The 21,527-nt window shown below is 33.9% G+C and overlaps 3 protein-coding genes and 1 long non-coding RNA gene across 4 annotated transcripts; 1 reads left to right on the top strand and 3 right to left on the bottom strand.

Annotated features, from left to right (window-relative positions):
* The first annotated feature begins 1,482 nt into the window (after positions 1-1,482).
* On the top strand, positions 1,483-5,226 carry LOC108214716 (probable mediator of RNA polymerase II transcription subunit 26b). The gene is made up of 9 exons (XM_017386872.2): positions 1,483-2,435; positions 2,581-2,649; positions 2,761-2,843; positions 3,482-3,534; positions 3,620-3,750; positions 3,865-3,892; positions 3,972-4,300; positions 4,390-4,468; positions 4,778-5,226. The coding sequence occupies exons 1-9, from the start codon at positions 2,007-2,009 to the stop codon at positions 4,912-4,914; spliced, it is 1,338 nt and encodes a 445-aa protein (XP_017242361.1). The 5' UTR covers positions 1,483-2,006; the 3' UTR covers positions 4,915-5,226.
* Positions 5,227-7,540: 2,314 nt separating this feature from the next.
* LOC108214715 (G2/mitotic-specific cyclin S13-7) lies at positions 7,541-10,421 on the bottom strand. The gene is made up of 8 exons (XM_017386871.2): positions 10,251-10,421; positions 9,695-9,845; positions 9,330-9,381; positions 8,988-9,239; positions 8,764-8,889; positions 8,267-8,677; positions 7,994-8,172; positions 7,541-7,910 (listed from the first exon to the last, which is right to left on the bottom strand). The coding sequence occupies exons 1-8, from the start codon at positions 10,285-10,287 to the stop codon at positions 7,754-7,756; spliced, it is 1,365 nt and encodes a 454-aa protein (XP_017242360.1). The 5' UTR covers positions 10,288-10,421; the 3' UTR covers positions 7,541-7,753.
* Positions 10,422-15,371: 4,950 nt separating this feature from the next.
* LOC108211036 (transcription factor MYBC1) lies at positions 15,372-17,147 on the bottom strand. The gene has a single exon (XM_017382514.2). The coding sequence runs from the start codon at positions 16,794-16,796 to the stop codon at positions 15,921-15,923; it is 876 nt and encodes a 291-aa protein (XP_017238003.1). The 5' UTR covers positions 16,797-17,147; the 3' UTR covers positions 15,372-15,920.
* Positions 17,148-19,180: 2,033 nt separating this feature from the next.
* Positions 19,181-20,310, bottom strand: LOC108213616 (uncharacterized). Its single transcript, XR_010290544.1, has 2 exons — positions 20,045-20,310; positions 19,181-19,342 (listed from the first exon to the last, which is right to left on the bottom strand). It is a non-coding gene; the product is annotated as an uncharacterized LOC108213616 (long non-coding RNA).
* Between the last annotated feature and the right edge of the window lie 1,217 nt (positions 20,311-21,527).

The following is a 21,527-nucleotide window of genomic DNA, read 5'->3' as shown; positions in this document are numbered from 1 at the left end:
AAAAATTATCTTTTATAAGTACAAGTTTTAAATAAATTACAACACTACAAATCTATCTGATAATAAATACAAGTTTTAAACCGATCCAAAACATCACACACATATACCTTTCGATAAAATTATAAATATATAATTTTGAATATTTTTTTTAACAAGAACCTTTATATAACTCTTTCGAATTCTAACATGTTCTATTTCAATACAAACACGAATAATTACATAATTTTTTCTAAAAAATATTTTTAAATAGATAATAAATTGTAAAAACTAAATTTCTGTGAGAAAATATAATCTGTTGGTTAATATAATTTAATTAAAGTTCAATTCATTAATATTAAAAAACTAATAAAATGTTATTAAAATTTAAATTATAAAAAATTAATTACAAAATATATAACGTCCGTACTTCTGACGGGTTAAAACGCTAGTAAAAAATCAAAATAAACAAAGTGACAAAAAAGCCTCGATGAAATCCGACAAAATCTCTTAGAAATCACATACATACTACAGATATTAGTGTAAAATCTCATTTATGTGGGCTAAAATCTCATTTATGCGGATATAGACGAATCATTTATGTGAATATTTATAGTTCCCGAAATCACCTGAACATGCACAGTACTTCTTATAAAAATCTTATTATGAGTGCAGTTAACAAGAACATGGGGGCATCATTTATGGAATACATGAGTATTTGATAATCTGAGTTTATATTTTTTTTTTTTTTTTTTTGTATGGTCTACATAATCGTAGATGAATTGTATCGAAATACAATAAACCGCAACTGGGATTTCTTTCTTTCAAGAAAGTTTATCATCTAACCGAAAGCCATGCAAGCATAACTCCGGACGTTTAGACAATAAAGCTTAAATGAATGAGAAAAGAATACCCATACAGCTCGCTTCCACAATATCCTGAGAAAAAACAATCAAACAAAATATAAATTAATATACAAGAAAATCTAATAAAAACAAAAACAAAAGAGTTTATATATAAAAAAAATAGAGAGGAAATATATATATATATATATATAATATAGAATTATTAATAAATATCTAACCAAAGGAAAATCCTTTGGTTAGACACATTAAAATTTAATAATTTAGAGTTTAACACGTAATTAAATATATTAAATGCAATGACCATCAAAATGGTAAAATAAGCCATAAAAATGGCACTAAAAGCCATTAAAGGTATAAAATGTCATCAATAATGACCCCCATAAATGGTACTAAATCTTATTATGAGTGCAGTTAACAAGAACATGGGGGCATCATTTATGGAATACATGAGTATTTGATAATCTGAGTTTATATTTAATATGAACTGGTACTTGAGATACCATCATCACAAATTTGATCAGCAGTGAAAAATTAAAAGAAGGAAAAAGGTTACCGCCCTTTTTTCACTGGGGGGAAAAGAAGAAGGTCTGCTGGTGCAAAACCTCCTGCCTACATAAACAAATATATCTTTATTGTTTGTGGGCTTTCCTCTTGTGTGTGTCTTGTCTTCTCTTGTTTTATACATACACAATACACACACCTACAAAATTCTATTCTGCCCCTTGTTATTTTATCAGAATATTTTAAGCTGTAACTTCCCTTTTGTTGAAGATAGATACACATACATAACTAATAGATACATGCATCTAATATATATATATGTTCCTCATGCCATAACGTTCTTGAATTTTCTTGATTGTTATTTATAATCCTGAGATATTTTTGGGTTTTTCTTTTTTGCTTTTGATTAGAATCAGCTTTTCTTTATTCAGAGGTTACAAAGTTGAAAGCTTTTGGCCTTATCTTGTGAGTCAATCTGGTTTTGGAGTCAACAAATAAAAAATACTAGTAATCAGAGCTTGGGGGTCGGTTAGTTTTATTTGTGGATTGTGGGTGGTAAGGGAAGTTGAGAAAGATTGGATTTTGATATCTGGGTATTGGTTGGAATTTGATTTTAGGATCTGGGTTGGGTTCTTTTTGGCATTTGTGATTTTGGTTTGAGTGATGGCTGGTTTTGAACCTGGGAACAATCTTGAGAAGTGGAGGAGTTATTTCAGGACTTGTAGTGGTTCTGATATATTTGATATAATTGAAAATGGGATTTTGGTTGCTGCTACTGATTGTCCACAGGAATTTAAGGCTAGAAGAGATCGAATTGCTGAGACTTTGTTCTCATCTAAATTGACTAAGTGTGTTGGTTGTGATCGTGTTGATTTGAGTGTGGCAAGTGAGGATAGGAAGGTGGATGAAGGCTCTAAAGAAAGCAAGGTGGAGAGTTTTAGTGATGATCGGAATGGTGGGATGAATGTGAACAAGTTTGAAAACGATTATAGCTATAGGGATGCTGAGGCTTTGACAGATGAGCTTGAAGAGGAATCTCGAAGATTTGGGGAGGTTTTGAGGATCAAAGATATTTTAGAGAACCATAATGAGGTTCGTTTCTCCTACTGTATTAATTTTATGTATCCGTTGATCGATTGTTTGAAGTTGTAATACTTGGGTCAATCTTATGTGACGGGGTTTGCTTAATTGTTTGCTGAAATTGTTGAATTTATTTTGATTGTTTAACTTTGGGCAGGCTACTTCGTTAGTGTTTGAGTCACTGCAGAGGCTTGAATTGATGCCTTTGTCTGTAGAAGTTCTGCAGGTTTGAGCTTATTGTTTTTTGCAACTCTTTAGTTGGTTCTTGCGATTGGTTTAGGGTCAGTTGCAACTTGTTTACCATTCTAATTCACTATTGGATATGATGTGCTTACAGGTAACTGAGATTGGAAAGGCAGTTAAAGCTGTTCGTAAGCATCCCTCAACAGATATACGGAATCTTGCTAATAAACTCCTCAGGTACGGATATCTTTTCAGTCAACCAATTAGGGTTTCTGTTTTTGAGCTTTTAATATTGAATTGAATCTGAAGTGGTTTGAATAACTGCGGACAGATTTATCTCATTTTTGTTCATATAAGTATGTCATGTGGTTCTAAATGTTAGTTACCATCACGGTCATTTTAAGAATTAGGCTGATGGAACTTAGAGTTTTTAAGCTTGACTTTATTTTATCATTGGCTTTTGACCTATAGGGAAGTGCAAATACCTTCGCTTTTCTGTTATCTCAGCATGTCAATCCTACTTCAAATGGATACAATGCTTGGATATTTAAGCAATAAAAACTATATGGTAACTTCTACCCTTGTGGAAATGCCGATTCCGAACTTCTAAACCCAAGATGGTCGTGTAGCGAATGGCCTAAATTTTATCTAGATGCAGCCTACCTACTATATTTGCCAACATGAGGAGATAACTTATCTTTGCATGTTTCATAAGAAAAGAAATGTTTTATGTTTTTAGTCCAAGGAAGGTTTTTTTCTGAATTGATTGTGTAATTTAAAATGCTTAACTTAGTTTTGTTGGGCATTGTGCATCGGCTTTTTTCTGGAAGCCCGTGGTTTTCTTTAAACTTATTGTTATTGTTTGCACTTTGCAGGGTATGGATAGCATTGGTAGATGAATGGGTGGAGACGAGAAAAACTATTGCAGGTAACTTTTCAGAAGTCTGATGTAAATGTGCTCTTATATATTTTTAGAGAACAAGATTAATATACAAGACATACATGAATTTTAGGTGATTTAGAAGGTGGTACGCCAGAGTCTATGAATCCATCAATTGTTGATGAAGACGAAAGGCTCCCAACACCCCCGTATGAAGATTTAGCATTCTTTGCTACTCATGATTCATCAATGGAGTTTTCTCAGGTACTCGCTTTAGGACTTTCTACATACTTCTTACAAAGTAAAGCACTGTGCTTCTGGTTTTTGTGGTGTTAAGCTAAATAGGTTTTCTCTCTTGTTTGATTATCTTGAGCAAAGTTCTTCGATGGCTTGGAAGATGAACTAAGTAAGTTAGAAATGGATCTTCTTCAGCTAATTATTCTGTCCTATCCCAGGATTCATAATTTTTATGCATTCTATTACAGATCCTCAAAACTGTGAGGAACTTAACAAAAACACTGAAAGTGGTAGAAAGGCACGGGTGGAGAGAAATAACATTTCAAAGCCGAGACAGCAGCCTCTTGGTGGTTCTGGTGCCACTCCAAAGTTCAAAAAGGAAGAGCTTAATAAGAAGGACGCCGAAGCACTAATGAATAAACAAGCAACACTAGTAAAACCAAATAAGCCCCCCATCGTTAAATCTGGATTTGATAGACCTGCAAAACCGAGTTTGGAAAACAAGGTTCTTTCTGAGATAAAGTTGCAGAGAAAATCAGACTTAACAAGCCAAAGGCCACCCATACCTAAACAGAAGGTATGCTCCACATTGTTAGATGTTTAAATGATGAGTTAATTGAAGGTTTGAGTGTTTATATCTGATTGTTATTGAAATTGCTTTACTAGGAAACAAAGTCTTCAGATGAGGATAAACTTGAAGCAACAAAGAGGAAACTCCAGGAAAGATACCAAGAAGCTCAGAACGGTTTGTCTACTACTCCTAACCTTTGATTTCTAATATTTGAAACAGATATAATTATATAGGTAATGTGGAGTTAGGAACATTTGAGAACTAGTCTAAAGAGAGTGGCTCTCAGTGATTTAGGTACTTTGGCCCGTAGGATTCATGTTGACTACTTTTGATAGGCATACATTCAATTTTATCACACTAATGTTATAATTTCATTGGGTAGCTAGATTTTATATATATGCAGTTCTGTTAGGTGGTTTGTATTGGTCCTATTTCTGATATAAAATCATAGTCTAAAAGGCTTTGTAATTTTTCTTATTACAGCCAAGAGACAGCGGACAATACAAGTTATGGAATTGCATGATCTTCCTAAGCAGGGACTTGGTCACAGGAATCCTCATGTGAGACCAGGAAACCGCAATGGCAGCCATAACAGGCATGGGACAATTAGACGTCGCTAGTTTCTCTGACTACACAGACTTAGCCAGCCATGTTTTTTTTTCGAGTTTGTCCTAACTGCTCTTCAGCCGGGTACCTATTACTTGTTCGAATGTATAGTTAAGTAAATTCTGGTCGAGTCAAAAGTAATTCTTCCAAGATTAGAGAGGCAAACTTAAATTAGGATAAATTTTAAGGTTTTAAACTTATTTGAGTCGTTACTTTGACTCGTCACAGATGGCCATCATATTAGGCCACAGATGTCGTGTCATTACAATCGAACACACAGATGACATTGTCATTGTTCTCGTAATCGTTCAGATGAGTTACTGAAATTTGTGCATACATAGTTATAACATTGTGCATGTAGATCAAATTTAGCATATATGCTAATAACAGCAGGTTGACATGCTGTTTTGGAAGTTTAGAATCTTTGCTGGTTACTGGAAAGGGAATAATGATAGTTAGGACCTGGTAATACTCAAGAATTAGTCTTGCCCGGATCTCTTGCAAAGATGGCTATTAAGTTTAGTCAACTTTTTCATTAAAATACATTTATAGCAAGGGGGCAACTAAACTGTAGTACAACTAGGAGATAACAACAAGATGGGCTAGTGTCATAGTTTCACATGTGTTTCTCTCTTGTCTAAGTATATAATATATACAGCAGCAGAGTTCAAGATAATGACTATAATTTATAATAACTTATAATAATTTGTTGTGATATGTGATTAGTTTAAACTTTCTGTTTTATATCTTTATATTATAGATAATTTATAATTTTTTAAAAGTATAATAATAATAAGTAAATTTGGTAGGTTATTTACTTGAATGATGAAATTATTTTTTTAATTTTGAAGAAATATATTCTATTAATAAAAATATAATAATAGTAAATAAATTATTTGAAGAGATATGTTCTATTAATTTTGGACTTATTTTAATTTTAAGTCTTTAATTTATCATATAAATAAATATTTTTTATATTAAAATTGAAAATAGTTTAAAACTCGAAAACTACCCAGATTGAACAGGCTCATAGTTTTCAGACTCATAGTTTAACATGAATATGATTGTATAGTTATATTGTATTGCTGAAAGAAAAAACATGTGAAAATGTATGTGGTCTAGGACTGACTTTCTTTGCCCCTTCTAGTTGAAAATGTTGACCAAGTGGGCCTGATGACTAATGTGCTCTTTCCTCTTGTATATCCAGTTGCCACTAAGAACATATACTATTATATTTTCTTCGATGCTGACACGAATATGGTAGTACTTTGTTTGTTATACTTTATTTGTTTTCTGTTTTGACTGGCAAGTGGGAAGTGGGAAGTGCCACCATTTTATCACCACCACAATATCATCACAAAAGATTCTGGAAATTTGCACAGGGCTCCCTTCCTTTCTTTATGTTTTGATTTTTGATAGTACATATTAAAAATTTTACCATCTGAACATTTAAAAATGTATGTTAAAAATCAAAATCAAATAAACAGAGGCGTGTGTAGTGAGAAAATAAGATATAGGCCGTGTTTGGAAGTTAGAGATTTGAGAAATAAGATATAGGCCGTGTTTGGAAGTTAGAGGTTTGAGACAAAACTAGAAGTTTGAGGTGTTTTAGAGGTTTGACTACTAAAATAAGCTAGTATTGGTGTTTGGTAGTTAGCGGATTGAAATAGAGGTTTGGATCCAAAAAGCTAATTTTGAAAAAGTTACTTGGAGGAGTTTTTTGGATTAGCGGTTTTGGTTTGTGTCAGAAAAAGCTAATCAATCAGCTATTTACCAAACAGTTTTACGAGAAACAGCTAATTCAATTAGCTAGTCAAAACAGCTAGTCAATACAGCTAATTCGATCCGCTAACCGCTAACCGCTAATTCTCAAACAGAGCCATATTAATAAAAATTAGAATTTTACTATAAACAGAGGCGTGTGTAACGAGAAATAAGATTTAATAATAAAATTAGAATTTTACATATATAAGTATTCCCGTAAATTTGTTTAGTGATAGGTTTGATATGTATGATTTTATTTTTAATATTAAAATTTGTCAATAATTAATTTTTATTTTAATAATATTAAGTTCTTCATTTATCAAAAAATCATGAATCGGTCACTCATTTACTGTTAATAAAAAAATATTGTTTTATGAAAACGTAGAAATGATAAAAAGGATCATAAACCTGAATTTAAATTTTATAATATTTTAATTACAAAATATTTTCCAGAATTAAGAGACCCAACTGAACTTTCCATAGAACTTTACTGATAGATAATGAAAATATTTTAATTACAAAATATTTTCCAGAGTTAAGAGACCCGACCTAAACTCCATATCTGTTAGTAACGTAAACGGCAAACACACGTATTAAGAAGAGCAGACAGCGTTGGTGAAAGAAGCAGCAAACAAGGACCAACACATATTTATTAATTAATCCTAATTAAACACATACATATCGTCAAACTCCTCAGTCTAACGGAAAATTCTAGCAACACTACTTAACCAAATATATATCGATTAATAAGTTACCGAAATTCTATCAAATTATATATCGATTGTATAACCAAGTTACGGAATGCTTAGCGTGTAAATACAATAAACCTTAACAGATTAAGAAGGGACAGTGTCAGCAACTCCCTTGGATCAAACATGTAATAATAATATCTATAAGCTCATTTTCATTTCATTGTCCCAAGAATTTATGGGAAAATCCTAGAAACGCAGATTAAAAGAATGAAGAACATCATAAAACAGAATTCAAATAATGAGTTATAGGAACACACAGTCATCATCTCCTAAGAGCAACAGACTCCAGAGATAAACATGTATTAGTCTAAATATTAATTTCTCGCTTTTCTGATCACTAGTGTGGCGCCGCAGCAGCAACAGTCAAGAGAGCCTTGGCCGGTGGAAGCAGCGCGACAGCTCCTCGCTCAGCATTCGAGTACTTTTTGTGAATCGCTTTCAGCTTATTCTCTGCTGCACATGAGTGGAACCTTACAAGTGCTTTGGCACATTCCCTGTTTAAACACATGTAACATTAGTACTTGTGATAAAAACTCAAACACCTAAGTAACTGAAATTGCTCTGTAATTTAACATACATTAGCTGTGGCTCTGAGAAGCCGGTATGCAATGTGAGTGTATCATTCCAGAAAGGAGTCTTGTTGAGAGTGCAACGTGCCCCGTAAACAGCAGAGGCTGCAATCATCGATGGACAGTACAGAATCGTCGCATAATTCAGTATTCCCAGTTCAGCCAAGAAATATGTCATATTCTCCACCTATACAAACACATTTCACCATTAATCAGTTACTAAAAGAGTACTACTATAAGGTTAGGATAAAGGTTTCAGAAGTTCTGTTCAAGATGCTTACAGCAGGTTCATTGGGAAGGGAGGCCTTGATGAAGCGAACGAGGAACACATAAGGAGTGGGGACAGTCAGATTCCATTCCAGCCCACCGAGAATTTTCTTCTCCATAACAAGCACTTGTTGACTAGTGTAGGCATTGTCTGAGATTTTTGTGAAGTCATTCACTTCAGGTGCCCATATCTCTTCATATTTTGAGGCTGTGAGCATTGAACTAATGCCCAATAACTGCAGTTCCTTCCTTGGCACCGTCTTCCTTGCCAGATAGCGATCAATTATGTTGATTGTGAGGTAAAGGGTCTCTGGCATCAAATCAAATTTGTTGTGAACTTCAATCAGCCAGTCCACAAGAATTGCTCTCATTTTCTCATTAATTTCAGGCTGTGAATGTATGTAGTCGAAAACCATGGTCTCATTCTGCACCAGAAGAGAGTTAAATAAGTCAGTCTTGTGCAATATAGTATTGCAAAATTTTAATCAATTTGTTGAAGATAGTAATGTACCTCAACAAGTTTGTAGAACTTGTACATGTCCTCCACATACTCAACTGCTGCCAACTCATTGTTGGCATCAGCGGCATCAATATCAACAATTTGCACCTTGGGTTTTTTGGTTAATCCGCAAGCAGCCTACAAAATGTTGGATTACATTAGCAAGATTTAACAATATTGATGATCAGAAATAGAACAGAGATTAACTATCTACATAATACATATACTTGTCACACCTTGCTCCTTGCTGTGAGTGTTGATGTAAAAGCCTGCCCTTTCTTCTCCTTCGAAGACCCTTCTGTGGCCTTCTTGTTTAAATTCTTGTCAACTTTCTTGCCCTCCTCTTCGGTGTCTGGACTAATTACGGTGACATCTTCAGTCTTCGGCTTTACATTGACCTTCTTTTGATGAACAACAGCCTTAGGTACTGCTGCTTTGGTCACGTGTTTGACCTCGAGAGCCCCATCCCCAACAATTGCCCTTTGCTTCTGAAATTAAACAAGATGGTATAAGCCAAGATTCAACAAATGGAGGTATTAGAAAACCATGTTTTATGAAAGAACTCATAAGAAAACTACCTTGTTCTTTTCAACAGCTTGGGCATTAGCAAGTAATTGGGCACAGAAACTCCTGCACAACAATAACATTCCCACAAATTAGCACTCAAGAAGTCTATGAATTACATAAACCAACATCAATGTGTGTGTATTCTGAGATTTTAAAAGCTAAAAACAACGATTCTAAAAATTCGATAAATAGAATTCAAGAACTTCATCAATAACATTGGGGGAGGTGGGGGAGGGGGTTTAACAGCTAAAATTATTAAAATTCAGAAATCCCAATAAATATCAATCAAGAACTTTATCGATATTGTGTATAAATTTAAACAGCTAACATAACAACAATTCTGGAAACATAACATACATCATATGTTAGTAAGTACCTGGTTACAGGACGAGAGGCTTGAGGGATTGGCTGCTTCTTTCCATCAATTCCTCGAACAGTTACAAGATTTCCGATGTCACCAAGTGCACGACGATTCCTCACCTCTCCGCCTGCCATGTTCTTAGGCTTTACTGCTCCTCCAGCGGCCTCTGCTTTGTCATATAATACAAATCAGCAACAAATAACCCCCAAAAACAAAGTAAAAAAACCCAATTAAATTCACAAAGATTCGGAATAATCAATTAAATTCTGAATCTTGAATGCAACATGAAAAAAAAAAAAAATCAAAGCCCTTCTTGTCTCACAATCTCTCTCTCTCTCTCTCTCCCTCTCCCTCTCTCCCCCAATCTCTATCTCACACAAAAACCCTTCTCGTCTTACAATCTCTCTATCTCCCTCTCCCTCCTCTCTCTCCCCCAATCTCTATGTTTCTCTCTTTCCTCTCTCCCTCTCTCTCCTCTCTCCCCTTTTGTGTGCGTGTGAATATACATATAGATAGAAATCAAGACCAAAAAAGAATGGACAAAAGAGAACAGAGAAGACAATGATATTACCTCTGTTTTGTTGAAGAACAGCAGGTCTTGAAGCCATTGAAATACACAAAACACCACCTTAAACCCTTTAAGAAAACCTACGAAACACCAGAATCTCTCTCTCTCAAATCTCTCTCTCTCTCTCCCAAATCTCTCTCTGTTTTGTCACATGAAAGGCGAAGATTGAGAAAAGACAAAGTATAAGCAGAAGGCATGGGCCTTATTTAAACAGAGCGAGGCTTCAAACACAACGGTCGTATTCTTGTTCTCGAATTATTAGCCGTAGGATTTTTGTGGGCAACTTTCAACGGCTGTGATCGTGTCTCATTATTGGCTCCTCAAGATTCTTTTTCCAGCGTTGCTCTAAAGTTACCGTTGGCTACCCATTTAATAGATTTTATATTTATATATTTATATTGGGTTAGTTATACGATACTTATTAGCATTATTTTTTTTAAAACGCATATATCTGGTATATAAATGAATATTAATCGAACTTAGACAATGTAGATTCTTTTAATCGGATTGCATTAAACTTTTTCATGACCAAATTTGAATTTTACATTCGGACTAAAATCTGGATTTTTTCGAATTTTGTTAGAAAATAATGAGGCCTGATTAAGGCCTTCGGGCCGACATTTTATTAATCGGGCTTTCTTGGATAGAGTTCGGGGATTTGTTTTTCTCTTCATTTTGTTTAAGGAGATTCATGTGCGCAACAGTGATTAAAATTAAATTATAATTTGACGATTCTGAACGATACAGGCCCTCTTTGAGAATTAGCGGTTAGTGGTTAGCTGTTAGCAGATTGAATTAAATGTTTTGACTAGTTGATTTAAATAAATATTTTGACTAGCGGATTGAATTAGCAGTTTCTTGAAAACTGTTTGGTAAATAGCTGTTTGATGAGTGTTTTGTGACACATAACTAAACCGCTAACCCAAAAATCTCCTCAAACTAAGCTTTTGATAATTAGCTTTTTGAGCCCAAACCTCTACTTCAATCCGTTACCTACCAAACACTAACATTAGCGAATTGAAATGGTAAAACCTCTAAACACTCCCAAACCTCTAATTTTACTCCAAATCTCTAACTTCCAAATACCCACAATAATTTTGATGATCAATCGCTAGTGCTATTCTCTTTCTAAAGTATGGCTCTAAATTATCTCGGCAAATTGTGTGATAAATTGCGAGTTTAAAATATTTGTTTAGATATTTTTGATTTACTAATAATTTATGAATTAATAATAATTATAATTAACAACAACAACAATAATATAATAATAGTGATTTATGAGCAACTTATATTCTTATGTATAATTTTTATTAAAAAAAAGTTTAAAAAAATTAAGTCATCAGAAAAAGTTTTTTCAACTAACTTCTATATTAAGTTGGTTTTTGTCTTATTTCTAATTTTAAACCGACTTATTACTTATTAAACAAATAAATATTTTTTCAATTTAAAGTCGAAAACGGCATAAAGTCCATTAATCAGCGCAACCCATTATTTTGTATAACAAGCACAACATCAGACCGTTAACATAGATTCTACTTTTTTTATATTGAGGAAGAAACCAGTGAGTCATCTTATACCATTCCCCTTAAGTGATACTTTTTCTTCATTTTGCCCCTTTTCTCAAGTCTGTTTAGCATTCTTTTATTGATATCTAGTATGAATATAAGTAACTTTGCTGTACATTCTGCACTCTCTCTCTCTCTCTGAAAGGGTTACACTCCAACTATCCGCTCCTCGCGCGCTATCCAATACCAACAGTTGCATTAGTTACTGAATTTGCAGAGTTTTTCCTATTCTATTTCCTTAATGACCATTTCGTCGGATCACCTCCATAAGCTCAGACCTCAGAGCAATTACATATCTAAGGATTCTTGGACTGATCTTAAGCACAAAACGTATTAAATCTGTTATGAAGTATTGCAGTAGCTTTGCCAGTTCCCAGCAACTCATGTAAAGTATTTATCTCCGTACTTCCTCAGCTCCTTTTTTTTCCATAACATTTGGGTGCTTTGTATACTCTTACGAATCTAGACCCAACATGATTTCGACACGATAATGAACTCTACATTAGCATTCATGGCTTCCCGTTAAATTTGATAATATATTATGTAGAAAAACCAATAAGCCCCGTAAATAAAGACATGGTGCATTGAGGGAAGGTAAGGAACTATTTATCACACATACTTTGGTATACTGAGTAACAAAAGATCAGTCATCTTACTCTCACACCAGCGGTGCTTAACGGGCCAAACCTGAAACCCCCGGTCTAGCATTGTTTTGCAGGATCAAATTGACAACAACATACACTGCTCTACAATCTCACTATGTCATTCAAGGATCAAAGCTAGAGACAAATTTAGCCTTATCACAATAACACACGAATGAGGGCGTGCATGCGCACACACGACACAACCACACACAAAAACAATGAAAGTTGACCTGCAAGATTTTTGTACCTTCTGTATCCAGCTTCCTGATCCTCTGTTACTTGTCTATTAATATTTCGCAGTCTCATATGACCAAGTTTTCGTTTTTCTCAGTGTGGAGACATGTTGCATAGAATGTACTATCAATTAACACAATATAAATGTGCTTTTTCTTCAAAGATGAAGAAAGGAAATTCTGATTCCGATCCAGCCTGAAATTGTTGAAGTTATAAATCTGTTTGGATGATGAAACATGGAAATTATTGAAGTTATAAATCTCTTTACGGGAAGTTGAGGTTTCGAACCGACATTATAAAGAATCGTAGAAGTATTAATAATTTTAATACAAGAAGATACAGTCGTACACTTTGTAGAATAGAGAGAAATGAGAATTAGCTTCGTCCGTGGAGCATGATTTGTGGCAAGGGTTATACTTTTTAATGTCTTAATTAATCTTTAGTAATCTAAACTAATTTTGTATTCCCCCATATTTCAATCATGAATCGACAGATCTTGTATGATATCTGACCTGTAAGATGCTTTTAAGAAAGTTTTTTAATGATTATAATATATAATTTACAGTCTTATACTTAGTATACAAAGTACTGCTAATGAACTGCATGTAACCTCCATTATTCTTATGGATATCTTATATTTAAGCAATCCGATAAACTTGATTATCTACAGTTGGTAGATTAGGTAAGGAAAGAGACTCGAACCTTAGATGAACTTTCTGAAAAGTTTAACTTAAGAATAAACATGTGTAGACTAAAACCCCTCTTAATAAAAAGTTTTACACTTAAGAAGATATCATTTTCGAGAGGTTATCACAGAAACGGTAAGAGTGGTCTTCTAATTTTCGAGAGGTTATCACAGAAGAGGTTTCTGATTATTATGAAAAGAGAACGAAGGGTGTTCGGAAAACAATTTGTCATGTCTCCTTTTACGGAACTGCAAAATCTGAATCATCTTGCTCGAAGAACATGGGGACAAATAAGAGGAAGTAATATATTATATTATATGTGTGGAAATGAAGTCACCGTGCATCAAACAAATCCAAGTTGTAGATTTTATATTTGATCTCCAAAAGAAGAGGAAACACATGGGTCGAGGGCTGTTTATGTTACCATTTCATGACCTGGAATACATGACACATGACCGCCAGCTTCGTTTTATCTCATTCATTGTAGTGCAATTATTATTGAAAAATGCCGCGATACCGAAATGAATCTCGAATTAGCTAGTTCCTTAAATACTTCTCGTGCAGGGTGTGACGAGTCAAAACATGGATAAATGTTGATTTAGGCATGTAATTCGAGTCAAGTCGGGCTGCTCGCGAGCAGCTCGAGCTCGGACTCGTTTAATAAGTCTCGACCGGATTCGAGATCGTAAGAGCAAGCAGCCCGAGTTCGGACTCGTTTAATAAGGCTCGACCGGATTCGAGATCGTAAGAGCCGAACTTGGCAACTCGAGCTCACACTCGTTTATTAAGACTCAACCCAGTGTATCTAAAGATTTAAACTTGATTAAGTGTAAAATTATACGAGTAGACTCGACCGGCTCGTTTAGCTACATAGCCGGCTCGACTCGATTTATAAACTTAAACGAGTCGAGTTCGGGTTAAGGTTTTGGCTCGATTAAGTTAAACGAGTTCGACTCGCCCAACTCGATTAACCTTGGCTCGAACTACGTCCGGTTCAAAACTTCGCTCGCTCTGACCAAATTACAGCCATATGTTGATTTGTAAGTGAATCACTAATTAAAACATGTCGTATGACATGCAAGTAGTTCTCTATCTGTTTCGGTGCTAGTATTAAATCTGGTTGATCTTATTGGTTGTTGAGTGCTAGCTTGCAGCAATTCTTTATATTACAATAAGGTTGGAAGGATAATTGAAGATTGATTCACAAGCCGTACAATATAAGATAAAGAGATGATCTCAATCAGTGAAGCATTATTTTTGAAAGAATCATGGGATCTTATGGACCATTATCAGAACTAGATCTGTCCACCATTATACAAGGGCATACTTAATTTAATTAAATTTGGTAACAGCTCATGTGGCGTGCCAGTGGTCCTGCTTAATAATTTTTGTAAATATGAACTTATACAGCACAAACATGCTCATGTAATGTTGACTAGAGCCACAAATTAAAGTTCGAAAGGGATAGACAACAATATCAAGTAGATATGCAACTCTCAGTGTCTGTTCAGTATGGAGACACTGCCTATCCAGTGTGTCTCACGACGAATGTAGTAGGTCCGAGGAGCGTTAGATGTACGTTCATTTCCCTTTCGCCTTGTTATCAGGTTGTTAGGATAGTAAGGATGTTGTTTCCGCGAACCTTTTTGAGAAAAGTCTGAGGAGGATCACTTGGTGATTGATGACACCCTCAGCATTTTGCCAGCTACGTGTCGGAGTTTTAAACATTGTAAACAGATATACTTTCTGTAACAGATCGAACTGGCGTACCAGACAAGATCTTGTTTGAGGTTTGCAGAAGTAGCTGCATTCCAACGTTTTATAGTTGGTTCAGAAACAGATTAATTATCATTGTACTTCAACTGATGCATCTGGTGCAGCAAGTAAACGATACAATAAAGCTGCAGATACTAGGATTCTTTTCAATTCGGCTTGCACGTCTAATGCAATAACAAACACTAGCATCGCCAAACAAATCAACTAATTAACACTAAATTAACTCAGGAAAGGCATTCACATTAAATTAACATTCATGTAGAACGATTCTTTAAAATATCAAACAATATACAAGCAGATGAACTGGAACTGAATGAACTTGCCATCCTTTGATACCTACTCGTTCAGGTAGATATCGCCTGCCAGAAGTTAATACTAGAGAAATTTAGAGAATCCGGTGCCTTGTAGTTCAATTCAATTGCAGAGTACTGGAGGACTGCAAACGACCATTCCGAAAAAATAACTGTACTTCATTCTTCCAACAGCAATCTTGGTGAAAATTCGCAAATATCATTGATCCGACATTATTATTCCTCCTGTCACTGCAACATTATTGCTGGGATACCAAGACAAAATTCTGTCTGAACACTAGGAAATTAAACATCTACCCAATTTTCAGTTACATGATGGAATAACACGAACTCGATTTAAATGACTAGATTATAGATGTTAGTTCCAGCTCTAACAAGTTGCTGCAGACATACATAAGACCCACACTGAAGATTATTTGAATGAAGAAAAGGCAACCACAATTTTACCAAATCCAAATTAGTCATTTCCTGTCGGAAACAACGTGAGTACTTTCCTCGCGTTCCCGGACTCCAAATCCTCAATGTAAGAAGATTGCAGTGTATTCTGGACAGGTGTCCCCATCCTGTGAACCTGTTGTTGCTGCTGATGTGGCTGTCTCGCCATAAATGGATGCTCAAATTGCGCGTTAGAAGGAGAGCCAAAATGAGGCACGTGCCTATATTGTGGATGTCCTGCAACAGCCACCATTTGCTGTTGTTGCAGCGCAGAAACAGGCACAAAAGGCAAGAAATGTTCCGAATTAGAACGACCCTGATGCAGAAAATGAGCTGGCACCGGTGAGCTAGCGAATAAATGATCAGTGGCGGCATCTCCACTAGAAGCATGGCTTCCACCGCCACTTCCAGAAAGACCTTGCATTCTTTTCAGATACAGCCTGTACTTCTGCAGATGACTCGCGACGTTCTCGCGAGTCAATCCATCCACACTCATGAGTTGCATTATTGTCTTGGGAACTGCATTCTTGATTCCCAGGTGGGCCACCGCATCCACAAATCTTTTGTGGAGCTGCGGTGTCCACACAAGCCTAGGCCTCTTCAGCGTCCTTGCAGGCTCGTCGCCTGCAGCTCCACCACCACCCAATTCAGACGAATCAAATTCTCCTGAATTGGGCGACTGAAGAGGCATAGATAATGGTGGTGGAGGCTGTAAACTATGTTGCACCTGCAACGTAGCAACACCACCCGGACTCGTATTAATAACCGGATTATTCGTGATATCGAAAGCAACAGCAAGATGAGGAGTTATCAGCGTCTGAGACAAAGGCATGAGCTCATCAGGTGATGGGAGTTGCTCTTCCCATTTCGAGAACCAATTTGACTCATCTTCCCTCATGTTTTTCTCTCCTGTTGTACAAGATTATCACAACTTGACTAAATATGAAAACAAGAATGGTACAATAAATTTGTTTTGGTGGGTCAAGAAGTTATGAAGCTAGATATTTGTCATAAGAAAACAACGAGGAAAAAACCAAAAGCAAAAAGACTTGAGATTGACTTGATCAAGAATGATTAAAGGGGGATGAAATTATTGAGATGGGGTTCATCATCTTGTGCTGTTGTTCTTCTTCTCTCTCTAGAAATAATAGTGAGCTTAGAGAGAGAAGGTGCAGGGGAGGAAAGATAGGGGATAAATGGAGTTGTGTTCGAGGTGGATCTTTGTTTTCTTAATAATTTCTGCTTCAGCTTTTACTGCTAAGGTAACTGTTGCCGATGCTTTACTACTCACGTTTTCTCATAGGAGGTTGCTGCCCCGGTTGGGGTCCACTTCGCTTACGAAAGGTGGCGTTACGAATAGAAACGGAATGAAATAAATTAAAATAAAGCTGAAATTCGGTATTTTTATATTATCTGACTAGCTTAAATGTCATGCATGATTATAAAATGCTTAAATAACATTTTGAAATTAATCTTGCAACGGAATTCTTTGTCGTAGCATTTAGTCATGGGTGTATTATGTCATCATCAATACTGAGCTGAGATAATATATTTATGATACGGTCTTTTGTTTAGATATATTAGTTTCTTATATTATTTAATTCTCAATAAAAATATGATATTAATATTTTTATACACAAATAATTTTTAAAATAATAATTCTCAATATATTGTCAAAATTTTAAAATTATGTGTAAAAAAATTGAAAGACTATTATATTTAAACAGAGGAATATCTTAAAGAACGGAATATTTTTTGTAGAACATGAAAGACGTATCAACGAAATGAGGAACCAAATGTACCATTTGTAGTTTAAAAATATTAATTGGACTTAGTACTCCGAATGATAAAAATAAAAATAGAATCAAGTACAACATGGAAGTGTGGAAGTTATTAAGGTTTTTCTAAGTGTATAAGAAACTCTTTGGTTAAAAAAAATATTTATTATTGGTAAGATAAGTTGTTTATAGGTGAAATTTTAGTATCAATCTCAAAAAACATTAAAACATCTTAAGGTTTTAGTACTAACAAACTTTGCATGTTATAAAAATATTTGAAAAATATGTTAAAACATATTTAATTTAGATTAATTAAAATTAAACGAATGCTTAACATTGGCCAGCCGTGAGGGTATATGAATAATAAGACTAACTTTGATCATACATTCAAATTTGAATTATCAAATGATTTAAATTTAGGATGAGATCCAAAATCATCATATTATTCAAATATAAATTCAAATTCAATTATCATTATTAAATTCATATACATTTGATTATAAATATTTTTAGAAAAGAATGACTAATTTTATCATTAATTATAATAACATCAACGGTTCAACAAAAATAGCATATTGTAAAATAATTCGAAAAAAACAAAACAATACAAAAAAAATATTAAAAGATTCGACAAAGTGTTCGGATCTTTGTATAATGTCTTAACAAATTGACTGGTGGCAATATTATATAGAATTTTAATTCTTATAATTAGTATATTCTTCTTGCAAATGCTTAATTAATACATTTCGAAATAAGAGATGATCATCTTTATTTTTGATATTTTCGTAGCAATTGATAAATAATTGAAATCACGTATTTTAATCATTTGAAACTATCTCAATTTTTTTATCCGGAATTTCAAAATTCTCTCTAATTTTTGCATCCAAATCACGTGTATCTTTTGTTAATATATTATTTTGTTTTATGTTTTTAATTTTCATTTATTTTCAAATTTTAAGTATTTATAATTTTATTTTTAATTAATCGTTATTTTAATTACATTTTAAATTAAATTAATTTACCTTTTTAAAATTAATAAAATTCTCATATATTAATAAGTAATAATATTTTAATATTAAAAAAAAATTGAATTGGTGAATAGCAGCAGAAAAGTACCATAAGATGATGCAACTCTTAATTATATTTTAGTTCATGAATAAATGGTTTCAGATAAAACTGAACAAATTTAAATATTTAGATCAAGATTGGAGTTGCTATAAATATATCATGAACAAGTTATAAATGTTATCATCACAAAGTCTCCAAATTATAAAAATGTTTTTTTTTTTGAAAGGAAAATAAATTTCCATTGATACTAAATATCAAAGATACAATGTCCGACGGAACAGGGTTTCTTTCATCCACAAAAGTATACCATCTAACCGAAGAGTAAGCTAGTACTTCCGGACGCTTAGACGATATGACCTTTAATGTCCGAAAAGAAAACCCACCAATTGGGCCTCGTTAAAACCCCTCAAGAGTAAAAACCCTATGCGAAAAAAACTCAAGGGGGAAAAAGAGTACCCTACAAAGCAAATATACATCCTTTACAAAGAAATTATAAGATAAAACTCGTATCCTCCGATGCTAAAATGATTTGTACACTCATGTCCTTTTACATCTGCTACCTCTAAAATTCCGTAGAGTGCAATATTTAACATTGAACCTGCAAGATATTATAAACATTAAATAAAAATAGTTAGCGAACACTAAAGATATAATAGTATTGAAACAATTCAAATACACCAACATTAAATAGTAATTAATTAAAAATAAAAACACGTCAATAAATGACACTTAATTGTGGTCAAAATATTCCACAAACATAACTCAAGAGACAATTAAACCTTCAATTAAGGCACAATTAACAAAACATTAACGCCGCAATTAACGTCGCTATTAAGGCACAATTAATGCATCTTTTCTAAAACCGACACACATATCTCATTCTGATCCCGGAACTGCTGCCGTCACCACCATCCTCTTCGGCTACCACCGCTATCCTGTCTCTCCCGTACGAGATCGTGAAGTCATTAGCCGAGTCTCGTCGGTAGCTTTCTTTAGTTTTTATATATCCCTTAAAAAAACAAAAAAAACACACAAAGCAAACACGCAGCTATGGGATTTCTGAAAAAAAGATTAGGAATCCTCGAGTTTTTAATCGATTTTGTGATTCAAATCATAGGTGAGGATGAAATGGTTCAAATCTGGCTATTTTAGTTTAACAGAGAAATCAGAATACAAAGCTTTCTGAGAGCAAAGTCTTCGTCTCTACCAAAAACAATATATAAATAAATAATAAAAAATCAAACTCAGGCCAGGGTTGTAAATGGATTTGAGGAGTTTGCACACGTACAATTGGACTCACATGTAGAAGGGGTTTTGATGAGACTGTGAAAATTGATAGTGAGTGAGGAATGGAGGAGGACGGCCGGAGCTCGTGTCGGCGACGGAGACTCTCGGCGGCGTCGAGAGTGGCAGGGAGAGGATGGAAAGGAGAGTATTCTGATTTAAGCTTCCTACAGATTTTTTACTGCTGCTTTTGTCATATGCGAATCGGGAGAACTGTGAACTGTCTCATGCGACTTATAAAGATGTTATTGAAATTGTCTCCTTTAAAAGTCGTCCCTAACTCTCAAGTGCAGTCCCCGATATTCAAAATGTTCGACTCTGTGATTTCATGTTATATATACGGAAAATAGTATGTTATTAATATTTTGAATTGTTAAAATAGAATATATGTGGTAATAATTTAAAAGAGTTAAGTTCAATGGAGACCACATTTTTTCTGGAGACTTGGAGACCACATATGTTCTGCAAGTAAAATATTTCATAAAAACATTGCAAAACGTATAATTTTACAAATCATGTTCTCCGAAATCATTATTACATTTAAAATTTTGAATATCATATAAGTTTTACATGTAGAACATTACAAAATGTTTTGTTCTATGAAATATGTTTAATTTGCAGAACATTTGTTCAACTTGCAAAACATGCATTATCTACTTATTAAACATTGATGATCTTCAACAATTTTAATGAATACATGATATTTGTAGAACATATTTTACAAAATAATGTATTTTACAGTGTTTTGATTGCAGAATATACGTGGTCTCCGAGGTCTCCGATAAAAATGCGGTCTCCATAGAACTTTCCTCTAATTTAAAATATTAATAACATATTATTTTTAAATTATAACCAACCAATATAGCTAATTGTGATTTAAGTACGGAGATACAGAAAATTGTAAGATAAAAGACATTCCTTAAATAAATAATTTCCTATTCACATTTACGGAACGTTGGTTATAATTGTTAAAATAGAATATATGTGGTAAAAATAGTATGTTATTAATATTTTGGATTGTTAAAATAGAATATATGTGGTAATAAATGATGTCCAATCTTCCTACATTTTTTACAGATAGGTTTGACAAATATAGCCATCCACAAGAGGTTGGCTAAAATTTTAGATAACAGATAAGTATGGTTTGACAAATATAACCATCCACAAAAGGTTGGCTAAAATTATAGATAACAAATAAGAGCATCTCCAATATTCTCTTAAATCACTCCTAAATATAATATAAAATATTGACTCTTGGTGATTTAATGTAAGTTCAACTCCAACAACACCTCTTATATTCACTCCTTATTTGTTTTAATATTATTAAAAGAAAGTCATGTGCATAAAAGTACAAAAGAAAATGGATGGAGAGAGAATGAGTACTTACAAATTTATTATAAAATTTTAGTTAAGAGTGACTAGTAGCTCTTACAATTGAGGAGAGAGAAGAGAAATTTAGAGAATGTAAGGGTGACTAAGAGTCTATTCAAGCAAGCAAA

The sequence above is a fragment of the Daucus carota genome, chromosome 3 (genome assembly GCF_001625215.2).
Source record: "Daucus carota subsp. sativus chromosome 3, DH1 v3.0, whole genome shotgun sequence".
Classification (NCBI taxonomy): domain Eukaryota; kingdom Viridiplantae; phylum Streptophyta; class Magnoliopsida; order Apiales; family Apiaceae; genus Daucus; species Daucus carota.
The sequence above is the reverse complement of the archived record's forward strand: the minus strand, read 5'-3'. Positions and strand labels throughout refer to the sequence as shown.